This window comes from Pyrus communis, chromosome 16, assembly GCF_041283825.1.
Source record: "Pyrus communis isolate YQ-2024b chromosome 16, ASM4128382v1, whole genome shotgun sequence".
In the NCBI taxonomy this organism is placed as follows: domain Eukaryota; kingdom Viridiplantae; phylum Streptophyta; class Magnoliopsida; order Rosales; family Rosaceae; genus Pyrus; species Pyrus communis.
Genome location: NC_142580.1, coordinates 19,220,955 through 19,241,721, shown reverse-complemented (window position 1 = coordinate 19,241,721; position 20,767 = coordinate 19,220,955). Strand labels below are relative to the sequence as shown.

Below are 20,767 nucleotides of genomic sequence, written 5' to 3'. Positions count from 1 at the left end.
GCAACCTTTAGACAACAACCTTTTCGCTCGCAAAGCCGAAATAACGCCATGTCTCACCCCACTCTGCTCGCCCACAAAAGTAACCACAGGTAGTCCAGGACGATGGAACGTACCTATTTTCCCGTAACAATCAATATTAGCACGATTGAAATGCAACCAATCCGTGCCCAGAATCACATCAAAGTCAACAATGTCTAACGGGATAAGATCAGCTGGCATAACAACATCCTCTACTATCACTGGACATCCTGGGTACACACAATCTACAATACATCTCTCCCCTCTAGGCATAGCGAACTCTAAATCATACCCTAGAGGTGTGGGGCGAGGTTGCGTCCCTTGAGCAAATGTATGAGAAATCACAGAATGTGTAGCACCACAATCAATTAATACTCTAGCAAAATAACCAAGGACATTTAACGTACCCATGATCAAATCTGGATTGTTCTGAGCATCCTGCAGAGAAATATTATGAATACGCCCCTAGGTCTGCTGTCGTCCACCTCGACCTCTGCTCGTCTGACCGCCACGACTCTGAATGCCACGCCCCTGACTGGGCTGACCAGACTGCCTCGAAGACCCCGCACTACTCCTAGCAATCTCCCCCTGCTGAATCTGTCCTCCCTGAAACCACTGAGAACCGCCTGCTGGAGCTGGAGGATACGGCGTATAGCCGCCAGAATACGGAGGATAATCGCCCTGGGAATATGGGTCCTGGGGATACTGATACTGTCCCGGGGCATAAGGAACAGCATCGCCCTGATAGTAGTAGGCACCAGCCCGACCTGTCTGCCCATAACTACTCGGACCCTGAATCTGCTGAATCGGTACAGGTGGTGGCAAGAAAGTCTGTTGCGGCTTCTGCTGCTGACTCTGGGGGCAATTTGTAGCCCGATGTCCCATCTGCCCACAAGTAAAGCAACCACTGCTACCTCGCCTACACTCACCAAAGTGCCGATTATTACACCTGCGGCAAACTGGGGCCCTACCTCTACCAGCATCACCCTGTCTCTGGCCTCTAGCACCACCAGCAAACCTACCTCCACGTCCCTGACCAGTGGCGCTAAAACCACCGCTAGAAGAGCTAGAACTAGTGCCACCCCTCTTGAAGTTCTGTGTCCTACGAGGTCCGAGCGACGCCTGACGTCTGACCTTTACCTTTATCATCATTCTTCTGATTACCATCCTTCTCTTCCTCCTCACTCTCGCTTGGCATATTTTCTGAATCCTCAATCCTCAGCAGAATCTCATAAAACTCCTGGTAGGTATCACAGTGGGTAGTGGTCGCCATCGAACGCCACTTCTTCTTAGTGCCTAAACGGAAATGACGAAGCATCTCCGCTGGATTACTAGCAACATCTAGATGATAGCGAGACAAATCAGTAAACTTCCGGTAGTACTCATTCGCTGTCCACTTCCCCTGTCTCAACTCAGTAAATTCCTACTTCTTTCGATCAATATACTCAGGAGGCACAAATCTTCTCCTGAACAACTCTTGGAAAACATCCTAATCAGTCCTCTCAGCTGGAGTCAAACGATGAAGTTCCTGCTCCCACCAGGACGCAGACTCCTTACCCAAAAACCACGATGTCGTCTCAACCCACTTCTCGACAGGGAGATTCCCCTGACTGTGCAAAACACGAAAAGTCTTCTCAATATGCTCTAACCATCGCTCCGCACCCTCATGACCCTCGTTGCCTTCAAACTTATCCAACTTCAAATTATACATAGTCTCCAAAAGAGTCATCTGGGGAGGGCGGATCACCGACTAAATAGCTGTAGCAATAGCTTCCCCTAGCTGAGCAATATCGGGGAAACTAGGCTCAGCAGAGCGACGTGGTTCCCGACGAGGCGGCATAATTCTGACAGAAGACACCAAAACCATTAGAATAATCACAAAAACACAGGACTGCCAAACCTGGCTCTGATACCAAACTGACACACCCCGATCGAGATCAGGGCATGCTGGCCGTCACGTGGAAGTGACGTAACCATGTGCACAGTGCGGAAGCTAATAAAATAATAATACGAATAAATAAAACTAGCTTTACACAAAGCAATAACGAACAAGTGCAAGCGTAAGTGTGAACACTAAGTTCAGAGCATGAAAGCCTAATGCAGTCCGGGAGAAAACGACACAACAAGAGCACACCCGAAGGTGGTCCTACACTGGTGGTGGTCTGTCAGATATGCTGGGGAAATCCTCAGGGAAACCACCAAACGTGCTAGCCAACTAGAACCTGGAGGGGTGCAAAACAAAAGCGTGAGGGGGCAAAAACAAAGTTTTTCGAAAACCATTTAATAAATAAGTTCTAACTCCTCGCCGTAAAACCTGTATACTTCCCAGAAAATAGAATATATATATATATATATATATATATATAAAAGTCATGCTCAGGAATATGCTATGCCAAAACCTCAAAGTAAAATGCAAGTGCTCAGGTAATATCACATCAATGTCATATAATCTGTCAGCCGGAGTCACCTAACGTGACCTGTACAGCTGAATCTAGAGCTCAAATCTCCATCTCACTAACTAAACCTGCACACGAGTCGGAACCACCTAAAGTGGTCTGTACGACAAGCCTGGGTGTAATATATATATACGCTCAAGTGCTACGATCACGTGAAGGCTGGGCGAATAATCGCGGGTCACCTATAAGTCGGAACCACCTAAAGTGGTCTGTACGACAGGACTGTGCACCTAACTTGGATCCAAGATGAGCGTGTGGTGCGGGAGGTGAACATCACGTGAAGGCCTGTGCCCAACTCTGGGTGGGAGCACTAACACCGGGGGTGCAGGTTATGAGCTCTCTATATGCATCTCAAAACACTACTGAACATAAACGTAATCATACTCACCTGGCACTTACCTGTGCATTCGCAGCACCAAACATACATATATATATATATATACACACACACAATTAACAATGCATAAACAACGGCAAACTATAGGCATAGCATATAAACGAATAAACGTTCTAAATCAATTTCTGGGAAAAGTATAAGTATATAGGTATATACGGAAAACCAAAAGCCCACTCACTGGTATGTGGAAGGGTCGTAACCCCCTTGCCTCGAGTGACCACGCTCGTCCTCGGGGTAGGTATCACCTATATGTGAAACAACTATAAAAACGTTAATTTTAAAACACATAACCAACCTTATGAAAAAACTTCTCATACAATGCTCAAATGGGGTGTATGAATACACCAACGTGATCTACTCAACCTCAGGAATATCCCCATATTTTTAGAAAAAAATTTCACCGCCGCACGCGCCCCCACGCGCCGACCACGCGCAGGCACGTGCCTGGCACGCTGACGGCGTCAGTTAACGCCGTCAGGAATATTCTGTTAACTTTAACGGATTCCGTCAACGGCATTAGGAATATTCCGTCCAAATTAACGGAATATTCCGTCGTCTTCTCCGGCAAGGCTCCGCCGCCGTCGCCGGTTCCGGAAAATCGGGGAAATTTCAAATCGTAATATCTTCTTCGTTTTTCAACCAAATTTCACAAAATTGGTACCAAATTGAAGCTTACAATGAGAGGAACAAAATCATACCACTTTCAAGTGCTAAAATCCACAGAATCTCGCTGGGAAAATACCCCCAACTCCGGCCAACCTCGAAACTCACGATCCCGATGTCCAAAACCTTCAAACGAACCACCCCGAGCCTCCTAAGGACCTCACCAAGCTTCCTACAAGCTTGAAATTCCCAAAAACATAAGAATTTACGTGTGCATGAACAGTAACAAAATCGGGGTATCCCGAGTTCGACGTGAAAACGAAGGTATCCTTACCTGAAATGGGTATGGTTGAACTCCAATGGACCTCACGAGGATAGATATGTACTTTGTTTCTTCGATATGTGAAGATTACAAGGGTTTTGGGGTGTGTCCGTACAAGGGATATGAAAATGGGAAGGGAAATGGCACGGGACAGGTGCAGGGATAGGGGAAAGGGTGAGGGAAAATATGGGAGAGTGTGTGTGTGGTCCACAATCAGCCACACCAAGCTCAAAAACAACCACGCAACAAAATTTCACACTAGGGGCAAAATTGTCTTTTCACGCGTACGTTTTAAAATTTTCGGAACGGGCTGTCATAGAGCCATTATGCGATGCTTACTACTTTTCATTGCACAAATATCGGAAGACAAAAAAAAAAAAAAAAACTTTCAATAAAATAATTGCAAACAAATATTTAGTTATAATATTTATTCTACAAATAAATAAAACCATAAATAAATTGATTTAATGCATTCAATTATTTAAAAACCCATCCATGAATTAAACCCTAATTAAGTCCAAATACATAACTTATAAAATTTAAAAAAAAAACCTTAAATTTAAATATTGTCATATATAAAACATAAATTTAAAACTGCTATTTCGATGGTCCTCCATTCCGTTGGACTTCATAACGCCACCTATTGTATCCTCCCTCCAACGCATCCTCCATCAACTTCATCAACTGTTCGTTCATATCATCATCAAGAGTATACTTCCACTGTTACACATATGCAAATAATTAATTCCAACATATAATAAAAAAAATTCACAAAATTACTTATTGATCCATCAACAATATACTTACTAATAATTCTTCCATCACCGCCTTCTTCACATCATCGGGCACATCTTTCCAAGAACGCCACTCAGCAGTAGGACAATTGTTCCCCATGGCTACAGCAATCGCATGTGCAAATTGAAAATGCTGCCTCAAATCATTTGGGTTGGCGTCGGTCACACTCTGATCCTTGTTTTTATCCTCTATCTCACCATGAACAAAATTGTGATGAATAAAGAGAATAGAATTGTGAAGAATAAGGACAATAGAAGAACATATTTATAGGAAAGATGAGGCCTTTGTGCGACGAATTCTTCGTCACTCAAACATCTGTACTAAATGCAATATTGATTCCTGATTCACCTGCAGAGAATGGTCAGAGTTAAAGCTGGCAAGAACTTGTGCGACGAAATCTTTGTCGCGCAAAGTTCATTTTCGTCACGCAAGGTTCTCGCGCCAACTCACGCCAAAGTAATTTCCCGTATGTTTTTCTTGTTGACTTTGCACGACAACAAGGCCTATTCATCGCGTAAAGTTGCCTTGCGCGACGAAGTTTTTCGTTTTGCAATTTTTGTTTCTTTCCTCTCTGTTTTGCGTGATGACATTTTGTGTTTGTCGTGCAAGGTGCTCTTGTGCGACAAAATTTGTAATTTCGTCGCGCAAGCTTTTTTTTCTACTAGTGATAGCTATCCTTAATACATTGGTGGCATCTGAAAATAGTACCACCCTAAATCATTGGTGTCAAAATTGCAAATTGTGTTTAAAAAAAATAAAATAAAATAAAAAAAGGATGCCTTGTATGGTACGGGCACCCAGATTGCAATTTCATAATTTTTTTTTTTTTTTTTTTTTTTTGGTGGTGACAAAACAAATTGTAATATCATTGATATAAGAATACAACTACAAATTTACATAATTGATCTTTTAAACAATTTTGCACAAATGTCGGTGAAGATGAGTGGTAACAAATAGACTGAAAATTTAGAATCAATGAAGGGATAAATGACAAAAGCTTCCCTTACCAAAATCACAATTCTGTTACAAGATTAAGCTACTTCAAACTTACATTTGCTCCTTACACAAAGATAACAGCTTCCTATAAATGCATAGCACCACTTTAACTGATCCCAAGTTCTCGTTTTCCAAATCCTTGTAACATCTTTTTGCTCCAAGCTATTAGTGATATGTGGGGAGAAAATGGAAAAACATGAGATGGAACATAGAAAGAATTTGTTTTATAAGTATGCACTTAAAGCAAAAGTATTGAATTGGACATGAACATGATTTTTCCTGTTACAACTAATTTCAAAACAGAAATTGTCTTCATATTGTCTTTTATAAGTAAGCTAAGTCAATTTCTAGGTGATTACGTGCCCTTAGAAAAAAGAAAGAGATAGACATGCATCGACTCTTACATTCTAGGTCATATTATATTTGTGAAAAGGAAAAGAGACCTCACGGATTGCAGTGCCGAGAAAATCACCCTTGTCATCATCCAACATTCCAGCAGTCAATTCCGATATTGCATGTTGGGCTTGGTCAGAAGCTGTTATTCTTTATCCTTAAATCAACACAATAAAACAAGTGCCACATTGAATTGGGCATCTAAATCCGCTTGGTTTTTCAACAAGTCCAGTACGTTCTTTCATGCATTCAGCAGGCGCTCTCTCCCCAAATATGCTCAGACATTTTAAGAAGTCCACAAACATTCTAAAGTCTGCACCAGTCACATCTTCCAAACTCTGCAATTGAACTCAGTCATATTATTTATATACAACCTTGCAACAGAAAAGTAAAATAAAATTGAAGAGATTTCTTTTAACTAAAGGTAACATGAGGGGAAGAGAACAACATATAGATTTACTAAATAGAGGCGACAAAGCAATACAGAAAACCAACATCATGCCACACTCAAATAATACTATCATAGGAGCTTAAGTACACAGTTCCAAGACTCTAAATCTAGACATGCCATGGAGATAATTGACACAGCAATCATGTACATACCTTTTTTTATCGAACCAGTAATATGCCTTTCCATTTTCTCCTGAGGCATCAAAATTTCAGCTTTAATAGGAAATACCTACAATTTTGATCATTTAACATCTAGTTATCTTAAAGAGATACATGTTCACAATCATATTGGGCATTCAAAAAAGTAATATTCTCATCTTATCTCTAATGAAGCTTTAAACCTTCTCCCGATCCCGAATGATCTCATATGTGCTTGGTTCCTCAACACTCCCAATGTGCTTGAATAATGCTGTCAAAGAAGATGTACATTCAAGAAGATGAGGTACATTATGAAAGAGAGAGATTTCGATGATCCTAGATGTATCAAGTGTTGAACTTAAGGCTAGTAAGAAAAATACATAAAATGTGTATGCATTTGTACATATATACATATTTACTTATAAATAAAAATGCTAACTTACAATCTGATGTAATGAAACATCAGTTAATTTGTAATAAACATGTAATCTGTAATCGTGCAATATCACTTAATTTGAAGATCACAAATATACCTTTAACATATTGCCTCAAAAGGGCCATAAGTGCTTTATGCACGACATCATGCTCCACAAATTCCTCTAAAAGCATCAACAAAGCCCAACATCAGACTCATATAACACAACCACCATACGCCCAGGATCACAATCCCCAACAAAGAATGGAAAAAAAATTACCAGTGCAATGAGAAAATCACCCTGTTCACCATAAACCTTGATTCACCTTCCTCATCCCCAATCTTCGACACGCATATGGAAAATCGTATTAAAATTTGAAATCTAGAATCTATCCAAACACTGAAAGTTTTTATTTTGAGAAAGCACACACACTAGAGAACAACTCACAAAGAGAGGATCATTTTTACCTCTTGGGTTGAGGTCCAATTTCGGCAGACTTCTCCGGAATTGGTCGGAAAACCCGCAGTCACCGTTTCTTAGATCTGAAATTGAGGAACTTCGGCTTCGAATTTGTAGAAACTAACTTGGGGGTTGAAAAGAGGAAGGGAAGAGGATTATAGAGGTATAATTAGACGATTGTTGGTGACTAGAGGACGGTGGCGCTGCTACATGAAAGAGAAGAGGGGGAGAGAGGATAACGAAGGGAGGAGAGAGAGAATGAAGGTGGAAGGGAGCAGGGAGAAAGAAGGGGAAGAGTTGACGTTTGGGAAGGGAAGACAGTATTCACAGCTTTTTTATCTGCTCTGTTGATGCCCAAGTTAATCACAAATACACAGGAAATTACTTATTAAGAATTAAAGGGATCAGGATCCTCTCCTGATCTAAGGATGAGGATCCTCATGATCAAAGAGTGTCGGTCGTTAGATGAAAATCCAACGGTTATAAACAGGGGATCCCTTTAATGTTATAATAATTATAACCGTTGGATTTTCATCTAACGATCCACACTCCTTAGTCATGAGGATCCTCATCCTTAGATCAGGAGAGAATCCTGATCCGAATTAAAGCATCTAACATGCGGAGTAAGATTTCCTCCCCTCTATTTTTTCCTCCTCTCTCCTTCTCTCCTATTTGCACGGTCACGGTTAAACCATGTCAACATTTTATATTAATTTTTTTTTATAGAAAGAGAAAGACAAAATAGAGAATGTGAGAGGAGGTGATGGAAGAGGATGGAAAGAGGAGGGGAGAGAATCGTAGTCCCTAACATACACTAATGGTTGGTGTCTCATATTTGAAGGCCACCAATATCAGTGGCATCTAACTAAAAAGACACCAAAAATTGTTAGAGTGTTATCCTTCTATCCATAGTCACCAATTGCAAGTAGTGTGCAAACATTGGTGTCCTATATAGCCATAATTCCAGTAGTGTTTTTTCGGTTTCTGTTGCATGGGCACCATTATCAGGTCTTTTTGTTCTATGCTTTTTAACAAAACTACTAAAGATTTTGAGAAAATTGTAGCAATGATCCCTCAACTAAAAGTTCATAACCATTGGTCCTTTAACTCATTAAAACGTTCAAGGTCATTTTTGTCAACTCCGTCAAAATGACTCATGTGTGGAAGGATTATTGCTACAATTGTGTTAAAGTTGAGGGATCAATATTGCTACAAATTTTTTTATTTAGTTTTTCATATTTGCCCTTGATTCAACCTCATGTGTGTGGCACGTGACTCATTTTGATGGAGATTCTAACAGAGTTAACGAAAATAATTATAGCTATACATTTTGATGAGTAATGGACTAATAATCATGAATTTTTAGTTGAAAAATCATTACTTTAATTGAGTTAAAATTTAAGGACCGTTGTTATAATTTCCTCTAAGATTTTAGTTACAAGTGTGGTTTGAAGATCTATGAAAGAATAGCATAGATAGTGTGACTCTCTCATCATCGGTCGAACAGATGCTATATTCTACAATTATTATATATACCAGAATGTCAACCATTTCCAAATCTGATTTCGATACAACGTGCGCTGACCAGGTGAGATAAAGATCGATATATATATATATGTATGTATGTATGTATGTATGTGGCACATAATTTGTCGTCTTTATCACATAATTTATCGTCTTTATTGTTACAATTGCATTCAAATTTTAAAGTGCAATTTGGATATCATGGCAATATGGCACCCAACATGATCATGTTGCAGTGTAGGTCCTACTGCATACTAAGAATAATAATTGAGCTAAACGTCAACTTTTTCTCTACAAAATTGTATTAACAAAACCATTTCTTAACTTTATGACTAATTCACTTTTTAGTACTATGACACCGGATAATAGAGATCAAAGAGAAACCACAAATGAAGACTCAAAAATAAACAACTTGGCACTCTAAGGAATTCACCAAAGAGATAAGAGTTAAGGATAAGAAGAAAAACACTTTTCACTAAACGAAGTTTGAAAGTAATTCTTAATTTCTGAATGATTTTTTGTTTTCATACATTAGGGTTTTAAATAGTCTAGGCATAGAACAACCTTCAACCTTCCATGAATATGTTACAAGCTTCACCCTTCTATGAATATGTTACTAAGCATGAACTTAATGTAATACTAATCATGACCTTAAATGAAAACATGAAACATTTTTGAATTAAATATGATGAATGCACCATGTAATAATTAGACAAGTCCAAATTCGGTGTCAGACGCTTCCGTTGCACAATAACTCGTCCCCAAGTTCTCTTCACCTTCGCAGCCATGATAAGGAGAAAGGTCTGCAACATTGAAGGTTGCTGATACTCCATAATCATCTGGAAGTTCAATCTTGTAAGCATTGTCTCCTACCTGTGTGAGCACCTTGAAAGGACCATTAGCTCGTGGTTTCAGCTTCCCATGCTTTCCTCGAGGGAATCATTCTTTGCAAAGATGAAGAGAACTTGGGGAATAGTTATTGTGAAGCAAAAACGTCTGACACTGAATTTGGACTTGTCTAATTATTACATGGTGCATTCATCATATTTAATTCAAAGATGGTTCATGTTTTCATTTAAGTTCATGATTAGTATTACATTAAGTTCATGAGTAGTAACCTATTCATGGAAGGTGAAGGTTGTAACCTATTCATGGAAGGTTGAAGGTTGTTCCATGCCTAGGCTATTTAAAACCCCTACTCATGTATGGACATAAAATTTATTCAGAAATTAAGAAATACTTTTAAACTTGGTTTAGTGAAGAGTGTTTTTCTTCCTATCCTTTAACTCTTATCTCTTTGGTGGATTCCTTATAGTGGTGAGTTGTTTATCTTTGAGTCTTCACTTGTGGTTTCTCTTTGATCTCCATTATCCAGTGTCAATTTGCTATTAAAGTACTATTCTATCATGGTTGGGAGGCGTGGGTGGAAGCGGACAAGTTGGTCAGGACTCACCCTATCGTGAGAGAGATCTGCGTGACATTGAAATGGACAACCTAAGGAGACAAGTGTAGCATCTCCAACGGTGTCTCAGGCACTACTAAACTCTGGAACATGATGATCCTGTCATGAAATAGAGAATGATGGATCCGATGATGGGGAGGAGAATCCTTTTGTAGGGAACAAATTTCTAAATCTTAATCTTCCTCTAAAGTTTGATCTTTGTTCAAGTGGTTCTTGTGAAATTTGTTGTGATGTATGTTGTTATGATTTTGTCTATGATGATGGTGAGACGAGGGTACAATTGATGTGGTTGATCAAGAAGGTTTCCAACATTTGTCAATTTCTAATTATTACAATGGTGATTAAAATGTAATTACAATGGTTGAAGAGTCCCAGGAGTAGCTATATAATGAGGTAAAAGTTGTAGCTATATAATGAGGTAAAAGTTGTTGACATCCGTAGAATTCATGATACTTTTTGGCAAGATTTCATTGTTCGAGATATGAGAAGGAACCATTGAATAGAAGTTTTCAATATGATTTGAATTATTTCTACTCAATCCCAAATTATGAGTACGAAGTGATTCAGAAGCATTATTCCAAGGTGATTGTTTTTAAAGTAAAAAAAATGGTGCGTGCATGGTTTGCAAGAATGTGGAAAATCAAAAGTTCTCTCAATTTTTTTTATGTCTTGGGATTTTTCATGGTCTTCAAATTTATTGGTGTTAAATTGGATGAAGTGGAAAATGTTAGTTGGACATCCGAAAGATCGAGGAAGACCAAACAATACTCGAGGATGAGTTATCGCGCAGCGGAAGCATATGACACCAAATCTAGACACATCTAATTATTAGATGGTGCATTCATCATAATTAATTAAAAGTCTATTCAATGTTTCATTTAAGTTCATGATTAGTATAAAATAAGTTCATGCATAGTTTTAAGTCCTGGTTATGATCATAAATAAGGATAACCTATTCATGGAAGGTTGTTCCATGCCTACACTATTTAAACCCCTATTCTCATGAATGGAAATAAATCATTCAAAAATTGGGAATTGTGTTTAAACTTGGTTTAGCAAAGAGTGTTTTTCTTCCTATTCCTAAACTCTTTTCTCTTTGGTGGATTCCTTAGAGTTACAAGTTGTTTATTTTTAAGCATTCACTTACAGTTTCTCTTTGATCTCCTCCGGTGTCACACTGCAAGAAAACCGAGCATTTTGGGGCTCTCATGTGGGTACATATAATTAATGGTTACGTATTTTGTGCAACTGCCTGCACATTTGAAGGATTTTTTTTTTTTTTTTTGAGTTTATTAGGAACCCAATCATTTGGTCTTATCTTTTTACTTTTTATAATATAAATGGATGACAAGAGTTCGAAATATCTCACTTCTATGAATGTCTCTTGAACGTTGTAAGCCTAATTGTTTATTTATGGGGTATTGGTATCACCACCCCGCTATACCCGCGGTCCTTGTACATGTTTATTGGGGACTATCCAGATTCTCTTTTCTTCTCAGAAAGATTGTGTCTAATTATTTTTAGGGCGACCCATACCGCACCTCTCTCCGTATACCACTAATCAGGTTCTGTATTCTTCAAATACTATCTCCCATGCAGCATGTCAACCATATTCCCCAAATCCGATGATGTGGATGATATATATCACAGTGGTGAGCAAGATGAGATTTATGCTTATTATTGGTCAAGGAGGCCTTCCTGTTCATGTCTGAAAGTGGGTCCAACATGTAGTGCACAGAATATGTTCATTTTTCTCCTCAATCTCTTCTTCGACTTTCTGTATAAATAGCTTATGCATATCCCACCATTGTAATGCAAGCAGAAACAAATGAAAATAATAGCAAGCATTGCCTGGAAAAGAAGAGAGTGCAATGGAGCCAAGGATGAATTGCCGGCGCTATAGATAATTAAGTTCCTAAATGTGTATACATGCCACCAAAATCCGTATATATTTGCTTGCCGGCAATTTGTTCTTGGCTATGTTGGGTTCTCCTCGTTCCATGCGATGTCATGATATATACAGAATGTGGAATTTAAATAAGAATTTATTTTTGTTGTTTGTTTAAACTAAGGTCCACAACTTGCTACCTCATAAGCGATAACAGTACAATGTTCGACCGGTAAGACATGGGGGTTTCAATCTTTCAGATGATTTTAAATATGAATGCATACATGTTCAGGTTGGCAGTATTTATGATATGGAGTCTGGAATCATATTTTTCTACTGGACTAATACAGTGGGCCTGCCCCATATCGGCTTAAGTTTAGCTTATGAGAAGTTCTTTCACTTATACTTGTATATTCTTCTATCTTCTATCTATATATATAAAGGGAGAGCCCCAGTTTAGTGAAGCTTTCGGAAATGTCAAAAATGGCCATTTCTTTCCTTCGCAATCAAAGTCCAAAAAATTCAAAAAATAAGGACAAACTGGTAAAATACCATAACTAAAAAAAAAAGCAATATTGGAAATCTAAATAAATAAATAAAAAAAGAAAATGGAATTTAAAACCAATTTGGATCACATCCTGTGTGAAGAAACACTTACAGATAGAAAGACGGAAACCATCTTTTGCACGATCAAAGCAGCAACTGCAGCGGTTGACAGACCCGACATGGAACCGCCATTTATTGCACGTTCTCGATCCCCATAGAGCATACAAAAGGGAAAATTGGATGATTTTCTCAAACTCATTTTTGTCTTCCATACAAAACGCCCTCCCTCCACGCCTTTTCTGTATGATTTCTTCATCTGAAACTGACAAACCTGAAAATAAATGTTAGGATTTGCACAAATCGGTCAGTACAATCCCTCTTTATTCGATATCCTTCTTTTTTTTTTTGTTTAGTCCCATCGTCTGCACACTATTTATTCTATCTATACATTCTATGGTTTTTTTCTATCTATTCATTATGTGGCCTTAGGTACCTTCCATCACTCTCTTTCTCAAATATTGCACTGAGGTAGAATGCACACTCATTCTTTTAGACTAAAAACCCAAAAATCCTAACTTTCAAGGACGATCCGGTAAGCATTTTCTCTAATACTCACTCTCATATTTTCTGTGCTTTCCTTGGTTTTTTGCGTTTGTTCACGTTTTTTTATGGGTTTTAAGTTTATTGTAGTCAATTTCGGGTTTTGTGGAGTCGGAAAATTGAAGACTAAGAAGCAGAGAAGGAGATCGGTGAAGAAAAAAGGAATGAATGTAAAAGGAAAAAATGTGAGTTATTTTTTATTATTCTCTTTGTCAAAAAAGCAAATTTTGGATATTTTATCATTACTGTTTGGTTGCTGGGAAATTGGGTTACTGAGTAGCAAATAAATTTGATTGTTTGTGGTTTTTGAGTAGTTGCAGGAAGTAAATTTAATATTATTGTGTCTACTGGAAGGTTGGAAGAACTGATATGCTCATGTATATGTATACATATGTTCTGATTCCTATTAAACTTTGTATTATTTTTGTGTTTGTCATTGGCAGGTAGCTTTGAAAACATTAGATAAATTGGATAATTTTCTCGAACAATATTATCCTTATCTTGGCCAGATTTTTGAAATGGGTTTTCGCTTGAGATTTTCACTTTCTGCTTCAATCTAGGTACTCTATGCTTAATTGAATTGTTCATCACGACCTTATTTTCATATATACTAATTTGGAGTTTTTAACTCGATTGTCATTTGAACTATTCGAAATTATTTATATTTACCAGATTTTTTAAATGGGTTTTGGACCAATTTGTAGAAAGCTCTCTGTTTTGTGTATTGGTTATTCAGTTTCTGGCTTAATTTTTGCTTTTATGGAACGCCAGAGACATTTAAGGAGTTGCTGAATTACCAGTTGGTGTTTCTGTTTTACTAATGCTTTGGGATAATGTTTGAATTGAATTTTGTTTTTTAAACTAATACATGTTAATTACTTTCGTGTTGCGTACAGACCCCTCTTCCGTATGATTTCTTCATCTGAAACCTGCAATCCGAAAAATAAACGTGAGGATTTACACAAATCCTCAAGTATTTCCCCAACTATTTACTTCTCTGTCATTAGGTACCTTCCATCACTCTCTCTCTCTCTCAAATATTACAATGAGGAAGAACTCGCACACACTCTGTCAGATTTTTTGTATTTAGAAAAAAAAACCCCTAAAATCGCTAACCTTGAACAACCATTTGGTGAGCATTTTCCCTGCTACTCTATGTCAGATTTTCTGTATTTATCTTGGTTTTTGTGGGTCTGTTCAAGTTCTCGAGGGACCTGAAGTTTCTGTTAAATGACTATCTGGTTTCCATCTTTGACGCCCTTAGGTTCCGACTGTTTTGTTTTCTTCTTCTTTCCTGTTTGGTCTGAATTGTGTACTCGGATAGTCTAATAAATAATTTTTGGTTAATTTTGAAGTATTTTATATTTTGAGCCGAGCCCTGGTATCAGATGATTTATCGGATTAAAGTTTTCTGTAAGTGGTTTTACAACAATTCCTTGGTAGTTAATTTCTTGGTTTCGGATTAAAAGTTTTCTGAAGGTAATTTCTTGGCGGGTTTTGTGTTTACTGTAATGAATTGTGGGTGATTATGTTAGTGGCGTTTGTATTTGAGCTTGGGCTTGACGGGGTTTGTTTGTGATGATTGGTTGTTGGTTATGAACTTATAATCTTGGATTTTATTTTTTGATTTGGTTAATTCAATGGGATTTTGTGTAATGTACTACTACGATTAGTACTTTGTTTTGGGTGGTGAATTTATAAGATTTGGAATCTTTATGGAAGAATAAGGAAAGAAAATCTGCAAAAAAGGCAAGATTAGTCAAATTCTCCCACCGTTTCATTTTAAAGATGTTTACAGCTTTAGGAACCTACTTTTCATCCTGAGTTTTCATCCCACCGGAGATTGGCTGCTTCAGCTTCATTGTCGCCGAGACTGGTGGCCCATTGGTGTCGGGTACAGTGTATTGATACATAGGAGTTTATAGGTAGGTTGGTTTTTGTATACCTTTGTGTCGAAAGAAATATGTGTATGTATATCCAGGTTTAGCTTCATATGGGTTCCTTTAACTTCTTCCTTTGAAATCTTCATTGTGTGTTTTTTAAAATTTCGGTCAGATTATGAGTTTCACTTTTGATTATCTTAATGTGCTATAAGTGTGCTATGGTAATTTTAAAAATTATTTTTTTTCATTCTTAGGATATTTACAAGAATACCCACAAAAAATGAAGAAGGAACCTATTGATAATATCTCAAACAGACGTGTCTCTATTTTTACATCTAGTTAGGAGATATCTGTCGGAGTAAAAACTACTGATCTAAGCCAACTGATTCTCAAAGAGTGGAAAAAGAAGAAGCATGAGCAGTATGTATCCTAAATTATATACAAATTTGTTACAAGAAATCTAACATTATATATACCTTCAATATATAGGTGGCGCATGAAAAAGGCTGTGGAAGAATTAAAACCTTCAACAACTCCTCAGATCATACGTATTTGGAACAAAGTCCAACAAATTAGGTACAACACCATTTCTTACCTATTTATTTTTACTGACATTCTCTATATCATTCTACAAATTAATTATCTCAAATTATAAAATAAAATAAAACAATTTATGGGTGCAGAAAAAAGATTAACAGTGGCCAAACAACTTTTCTAAATACGGTAAGTCTTCTCTTATTTTCATACAAAAATATACTATAAATTCAAATTGCATTCAATTTTCAAATATAAATAAAATTGCATTTTTTGTCAGTTTTACAAGCATCACACCCGTCTCAAAGTACAAAGGTTGAAGTACAAGATTAAGGTAATATTTCTTATTATTTAATTTTGTAAATATGGTTACAATTTGTTACCTCAAACTTGACAAATATATTTATCTTTCAGTATTCTACAAGTAACTGGAGTAAAAGTATTGCCATGAGAAAATTGTCAAACTTAAAGGTATTTAGGTTAAGTTGCTTACAATCTTTATAGTTGGGATTGTGCATTATAGTTAGAATTCTTATTTTATCATCATTGCTTGCAGATTAACCATGAAAATCTAAAGCATCAAGTGCAAGCAAATGGGTGGCAAGCATGGCTTTGATTTCACACGTAGGCGCTATGTTCACATATGTACATGTTGTCCATATTTTGCTTTGCTTCATATATTAGGAGTTCATCCCTACCTAGCCTCTAACTTTGATTGAAAACTTATGAATCTGAAACATTTTGATTTAAGGACATTAAGGGTTGTCAATATGTATTTAGAAATCAAATTACATGTCATATTTTCATATTTTTTTTATTTATAAATAGTATATGTTTTCCCATTTTATCTTCGTTGTTGTTTTAACGAAAAAATAGTAAAAAGTGTATGAGAGATTACTCACATATGTGCAAATTGGATGGAATATATGCTCCTAAATTATTCAACAAATGTGGCAATATGACAATATGGCATGCGATAACACCATTATCACTTTAGAATGATGGGATGATTGTACGGTAACACCATTATCTCATCAACCTTTCTTCAACTCAAGCAATTGGAACTACGTAGCCTGGCTCATGCTCTAATGTTGAACATCTCAGTCCCAACCCAAAATGGCATACCCATAATTATGTACTCACTCCTCTAACCGCATCAACTATCCCATTCACACAACCATTGAACAAATGATCTGCCAACCTGCTCGAATGACGCCAAATATTGCCCATAATACCTTTTTGTCCACCATAATAAAAAAAAAATGTTGTTGTGCATCCTTTTAATACAGCCACTAATCATCATGTTACAAAATATATTGATCATTTCATATTTTCTATACAACATTAAATAATTAAGCATATTTTTTTTATTTTTTATATGCGAGTTTAAGGAACCTAACTCTAGATCTTCTTCTGTACAATATATAAGGGTAAAATGGTATTGATGGAGATAACAAAATTCTAACTAGACTGAGTAACTTAATTACCAAAGTCATAATAATGATCAAGCATAGCTCATTTCGTGAAATCAAATTCTATGAGGCAAACAAAACAAAAAAAAAAAAAAGACACCATAATAATTAGCAAGCAAAAAAAAAAAAAAAAAAAAAAAAAAAAAGGTGGATTGGTTGGTGTACAATCCCTTACCTCCAAACTTGGTATCATACTATCTAAAGCATATACATTGACAACCACAATGGAACAAAACTAACACAATACACATTTAGGGGCGCGTAGCGCCCGTGATGCAAAAATGCCTCTCGCACGCACGTTAGTGCGTGCAGAGAGGCTAGTTGTCTAGTTATTACAACATCTGGTTACCAAGTCATTTGTTAGTTATAATCATTCTTTGAACTTCTATATTTTTTAGGAGTTTGAATATCAACTAGCTGTTAGTCTAGTTCATCTATATGCAAGTGGCCCTTTACCACAATAGTGAAAAGGTTTTGAGCCCTTGCATGATAGCGTAGGTTCAAACCCCGTTGATGGCATTTAACATCTAATCTAACAAAATCTATTGTTTGACAAAAAAAAAAAAAATATATATATATATATATATATAGTTCATCTATATAAGTTTCTATTTTGATTGCTAATTTGTAAGGAGAATGACATATATCGTATTCAATGTATTAAAAGCGTGAGGTGTGGGCGAGACATCCGAGGGATAGCCCAGCCTAGGCTTGAGGCGTATATTATATTAAAAAAAATTATTAATCAATAATCACCCTGAACACACATATATTATAAATACATATACACACAGACATATATATATACTAGCCTCTCTGCACGCACTAACGTGCGTGCGAGAGGCATTTTTGCATCACGGGCGCTACGCGCCCCTAAATGTGTATTGTGTTAGTTTTGTTCCATTGTGGTTGTCAATGTATATGCTTTAGATAGTATGATACCAAGTTTGGAGGTAAGGGATTGTACACCAACCAATCCACCTTTTTTTTTTTGTTTTTTTTTTTTGCTTGCTAATTATTATGGTGTCTTTTTTTTTTTTTTTTTTTTGGCTGATAGAATTTGATTTCACGAAATGAGCTATGCTTGATCATTATTATGACTTTGGTAATTAAGTTACTCAGTCTAGTTAGAATTTTGTTATCTCCATCAATACCATTTTACCCTTATATATTGTACAGAAGAAGATCTAGAGTTAGGTTCCTTAAACTCGCATATAAAAAATATAAAAAATATGCTTAATTATTTAATGTTGTATAGAAAATATGAAATGATCAATATATTTTGTAACATGATGATTAGTGGCTGTATTAAAAGGGTGCACAACAACATTTTTTTTTTATTATGGTGGACAAAAAGGTATTATGGGCAATATTTGGCGTCATTCGAGCAGGTTGGCAGATCATTTGTTCAATGGTTGTGTGAATGGGATAGTTGATGCAGTTAGAGGAGTGAGTACATAATTATGGGTGTGCCATTTTGGGTTGGGACTGAGATGTTCAACATTAGAGCATGAGCCAGGCTACGTAGTTCCAATTGCTTGAGTTGAAGAAAGGTTGATGAGATAATGGTGTTACCGTACAATCATCCCATCATTCTAAAGTGATAATGGTGTTATCGCATGCCATATTGTCATATTGCCACATTTGTTGAATAATTTAGGAGCATATATTCCATCCAATTTGCACATATGTGAGTAATCTCTCATACATTTTTTACTATTTTTTCTTTAAAACAACAACGAAGATAAAATGGGAAAACATATACTATTTATAAATAAAAAAAATATGAAAATATGACATGTAATTTGATTTCTAAATACATATTGACAACCCTTAATGTCCTTAAATCAAAATGTTTCAGATTCATAAGTTTTCAATCAAAGTTAGAGGCTAGGTAGGGATGAACTCCTAATATATGAAGCAAAGCAAAATATGGACAACATGTACATATGTGAACATAGCGCCTACGTGTGAAATCAAAGCCATGCTTGCCACCCATTTGCTTGCACTTGATGCTTTAGATTTTCATGGTTAATCTGCAAGCAATGATGATAAAATAAGAATTCTAACTATAATACACAATCCCAACTATAAAGATTGTAAGCAACTTAACCTAAATACCTTTAAGTTTGACAATTTTCTCATGGCAATACTTTTACTCCAGTTACTTGTAGAATACTGAAAGATAAATATATTTGTCAAGTTTGAGGTAACAAATTGTAACCATATTTACAAAATTAAATAATAAGAAATATTACCTTAATCTTGTACTTCAACCTTTGTACTTTGAGACGGGTGTGATGCTTGTAAAACTGACAAAAAATGCAATTTTATTTATATTTGAAAATTGAATGCAATTTGAATTTATAGTATATTTTTGTATGAAAATAAGAGAAGACTTACCGTATTTAGAAAAGTTGTTTGGCCACTGTTAATCTTTTTTCTGCACCCATAAATTGTTTTATTTTATTTTATAATTTGAGATAATTAATTTGTAGAATGATATAGAGAATGCCAGTAAAAATAAATAGGTAAGAAATGGTGTTGTACCTAATTTGTTGGACTTTGTTCCAAATACGTATGATCTGAGGAGTTGTTGAAGGTTTTAATTCTTCCACAGCCTTTTTCATGCGCCACCTATATATTGAAGGTATATATAATGTTAGATTTCTTGTAACAAATTTGTATATAATTTAGGATACATACTGCTCATGCTTCTTCTTTTTCCACTCTTTGAGAATCAGTTGGCTTAGATCAGTAGTTTTTACTCCGACAGATATCTCCTAACTAGATGTAAAAATAGAGACACGTCTGTTTGAGATATTATCAATAGGTTCCTTCTTCATTTTTTGTGGGTATTCTTGTAAATATCCTAAGAATGAAAACAAATAATTTTTAAAATTACCATAGCACACTTATAGCACATTAAGATAATCAAAAGTGAAACTCATAATCTGACCGAAATTTTAAAAAACAAACAATGAAGATTTCAAAGGAAGAAGTTAAAGGAACCCATATGAAGCTAAACCTGGATATACATACACATATTTCTTTCGACACAAAGGTATACAAAAACCAACCTACCTATAAACTCCTATGTATCAATAAACTGTACCCGACACCAATGGGCCACCAGTCTCGGCGACAATGAAGCTGAAGCCGCCAATCTCCGGTGGGATGAAAACTCAGGATGAAAAGTAGGTTCCTAAAGCTGTAAACATCTTTAAAATGAAACGGTGGGAGAATTTGACTAATCTTGCCTTTTTTGCAGATTTTCTTTCCTTATTCTTCCATAAAGATTCCAAATCTTATAAATTCACCACCCAAAACAAAGTACTAATCGTAGTAGTACATTACACAAAATCCCATTGAATTAACCAAATCAAAAAATAAAATCCAAGATTATAAGTTCATA

The 20,767-nt window shown here is 36.4% G+C and overlaps 2 protein-coding genes and 1 long non-coding RNA gene across 3 annotated transcripts; 1 reads left to right on the top strand and 2 right to left on the bottom strand.

The window, feature by feature from the left end:
• Window positions 1-4,193: 4,193 nt before the first annotated feature.
• LOC137732157 (uncharacterized) lies at window positions 4,194-7,799 on the bottom strand. The gene is made up of 7 exons (XR_011068310.2): window positions 7,452-7,799; window positions 7,264-7,325; window positions 7,102-7,167; window positions 6,584-6,839; window positions 6,031-6,318; window positions 4,604-5,749; window positions 4,194-4,516 (listed from the first exon to the last, which is right to left on the bottom strand). It is a non-coding gene; the product is annotated as an uncharacterized LOC137732157 (long non-coding RNA).
• A 7,807-nt stretch (window positions 7,800-15,606) lies between these two features.
• Window positions 15,607-16,727, top strand: LOC148690108 (uncharacterized). Its single transcript, XM_088688244.1, has 6 exons — window positions 15,607-15,766; window positions 15,836-15,922; window positions 16,030-16,069; window positions 16,161-16,214; window positions 16,295-16,351; window positions 16,437-16,727. Exons 2-6 carry the CDS (start codon window positions 15,843-15,845, stop codon window positions 16,494-16,496), a joined length of 291 nt encoding a protein of 96 aa, XP_088544370.1. The 5' UTR covers window positions 15,607-15,766; window positions 15,836-15,842; the 3' UTR covers window positions 16,497-16,727.
• Window positions 16,728-19,102: 2,375 nt separating this feature from the next.
• On the bottom strand, window positions 19,103-20,321 carry LOC148690107 (uncharacterized). Its single transcript, XM_088688075.1, has 6 exons — window positions 20,059-20,321; window positions 19,903-19,989; window positions 19,756-19,795; window positions 19,611-19,664; window positions 19,474-19,530; window positions 19,103-19,388 (listed from the first exon to the last, which is right to left on the bottom strand). The coding sequence occupies exons 2-6, from the start codon at window positions 19,980-19,982 to the stop codon at window positions 19,329-19,331; spliced, it is 291 nt and encodes a 96-aa protein (XP_088544201.1). The 5' UTR covers window positions 19,983-19,989; window positions 20,059-20,321; the 3' UTR covers window positions 19,103-19,328.
• Between the last annotated feature and the right edge of the window lie 446 nt (window positions 20,322-20,767).